The sequence below is a fragment of the Penaeus japonicus genome, unplaced genomic scaffold, assembly GCF_977035675.1.
Source record: "Penaeus japonicus unplaced genomic scaffold, GWHDUDI00000001_assembly GWHDUDI00000007, whole genome shotgun sequence".
In the NCBI taxonomy this organism is placed as follows: Eukaryota; Metazoa; Arthropoda; class Malacostraca; order Decapoda; family Penaeidae; genus Penaeus; species Penaeus japonicus.
Window position 1 is genome coordinate 9,238,375 of NW_028234409.1, and position 2,500 is coordinate 9,240,874.

At 44.6% G+C, this 2,500-nt stretch overlaps 1 protein-coding gene across 1 annotated transcript in view; it reads left to right on the forward strand.

Moving 5' to 3' along the window:
* Window positions 1–2,500, forward strand: part of LOC122249207 (V-type proton ATPase subunit Vha36-1) — a 15,179-nt gene that overhangs the window by 1,984 nt on the left and 10,695 nt on the right. Inside the window, exon 2 of the mRNA XM_086538391.1 lies at window positions 207–324. Coding sequence (XP_086394517.1) covers window positions 207–324 — 118 coding nt within the window. The remainder of the gene's footprint in view (window positions 1–206; window positions 325–2,500) is intronic.

Sequence of the window (2,500 nt, forward strand, 5' to 3'; positions counted from 1 at the left end):
TCATAATGTTTTTGTTTTTTTAAGGTTACTGATGTGGATAGATTTTTATCTATTTGAAAAATATATCTATACATATTTCCTCAAACATTATATATTCAATATGACATTACTATCTATAATGATATGGAAAATCATTATAGCTTGTAAGACAGTGGAGAAACATCCCATGCATTACACAATCACCATATTCTGTCGCTACATTTCAGGGCCCAGACTATGATGAAAGGCCGTCTCACTGGAGCTCAGAAAGGTCACTCACTGCTGAAAAAGAAGGCCGAGGCCCTCCAGATGCGTTTCCGTAGCATCCTGGGTAAAATTATTGAGGTATGTATAATCTGCTGGTTTTTGGTATTGTGTTTTTTTTTTATTTTTTGAATTGAATTTATTAATTTCTTCTTCTTTCTCCTTTTTCCCTTCTTCATCTTCATCTTCATCTTCATCTTCATCTTCATCTTCACTGCATCTCCACCTTCACCTTCACCTTCTCCTCTCTGCTTTCTCTTTTTTGCTCTCTCTTCTCTCCTCTCTGCTCTCTCTTCTCTTCTCTTCTCTCTTCTCTCTGCTTTCTCCTTTTTGCTCTCTTCTCTCCTCTCTTCTTTCTCTTCTCTCCTCTCTGCTCTCTCTTCTCTCCTCTCTACTCTCTCTTCTCTTCTCTCCTCTCCTCTTCTCTCCTCTCTGCTCTCTCTTCTCTCCTCTCCTCTCCTCTCTGCTCTCTCTTCTCTCCTCTCCTCTCTGCTCTCTCTTCTCTCCTCTCTGCTTTCTCTTCTCCTCTCTACTCTCTACTCTCTGCTTTCTCCTTTTTGCTCTCTCCTCTCTGCCCTCTCTTCTCTCCTCTCTCTTCTCTTCTCTCCTCTTCTCTCCTCTCTGCTCTCTGCTTTCTCCTTTCTCATTTTTGCTCTCTCTTCTCTCCCCTCTGCTCTCTCTTCTCTCCTCTTCTCTCTCCTCTCTGCTCTCTCTTCTCTCCTCTCCTCTCTATTTTCTGCTTTCTCCTTTTTGCTCTCTGCTCTCCTCTCTTCTTTCTCTTCTCTCCTCTCTGCTCTCTCCTCTCTCCTCTCTGCTCTCTCTTCTCTCCTCTCTGCTCTCTCTTCTCTCCTCTCTGCTCTCTCTTCTCTTCTCTCCTCTCTGCTCTCTGCTTTCTCCTTTTTGCTCTCTTCTCTCCTCTCTGCTCTCTGCTTTCTCCTTTTTGCTCTCTTCTCTCTACTCTCTGCTTTCTCTTCTCCTCTCTCCTCTCTACTCTCTGCTTTCTCCTTTTTGCTCTCTCCTCTCTACTCTCTGCTTTCTCTTCTCCTCTCTCCTCTCTACTCTCTGCTTTCTCCTTTTTGCTCTCTCCTCTCTGTCCTCTCTTCTCTCCTCTCTACTCTCTCTTCTCTTCTCTTCTCTTCTCTCCTCTCTGCTCTCTGCTTTCTCCTTTTTGCTCTCTCTTCTCTCCTCTCTGCTCTCTCTTCTCTCCTCTCTGCTCTCTGCTTTCTCCTTTTTGCTCTCTCTTCTCTCCTCTCTGCTCTCTCTTCTCTTCTCTCCTCTCTGCTCTCTGCTTTCTCCTTTTTGCTCTCTCTTCTCTCCTCTCTACTCTCCTCTCTACTCTCTCTTCTCTTCTCTCCTCTCCTCTCTGTTCTCTGCTTTCTCCTTTTTGCTCACTTCTCTCCTCTCTGCTCTCTCTTCTCTCCTCTCTGCTCTCTGCTTTCTCCTTTTTGCTCTCTCTTCTCTCCTCTCTGCTCTCTCTTCTGTTCTCTCCTCTCTGCTTTCTCCTTTTTGCTCTCTCTTCTCTCCTCTCTGCTTTCTCCTTTTTGCTCTCTCTTCTCTCCTCTCTGCTTTCTCCTTTTTGCTCTCTCTTCTCTCCTCTCTGCTCTCTCTTCTCTCCTCTCCTCTCTCTTCTCTCTACACTCTCTTCTCTTCTCTCTCTTCTCTCTACTCTCTCTTCTCTTCTCTCCTCTCTGCTCTCTCTCTGCTTTCTCTCTCTGCTTTCTCTTTCTCTCTCTATCTCTCTGCTTTCTCTTTCTCTCTCTATCTCTCTGCTCTCTCCTCTCTGCTCTGCGCTCTCTCTCACTCTCTCTCTCACTGTCTCTCTCACTCTCTCTCTCACTCTCTCTCTCACTCTCTCTCTCTCTCTCTCTCTCTCTCTCTCTCTCTCTCTCTCTCTCTCTCTCTCTCACACACACTCTCACTCTCACTCTCACTCTCACTCTCACTCTCACTCTCACTCTCACACTCTCTCTCTCTCTCTCTCTCTCTCTCTCTCTCTCTCTCTCTCTCTCTCTCTCTCTCTCTCTCTCTCTCTCTCTCTCTCTCTCTCTCTCTCTCTCTCTCTCTCTCTCTTTCTCTCTCTCTCTCTCTCTCTCTCTCTCTCTCTCTCATTCTCTCATTCTCTCATTCTCTCATTCTCTCTCTCTGTTTAGATGGACAATAAGGGTGAAAATGTTTGGTTCGTAAAACAAGTAATGCATTTATTTTTGAAAAGCAATTAAAAAAGAATGTTTTTCTCTGAAAAATTGGGTTCTGAAGT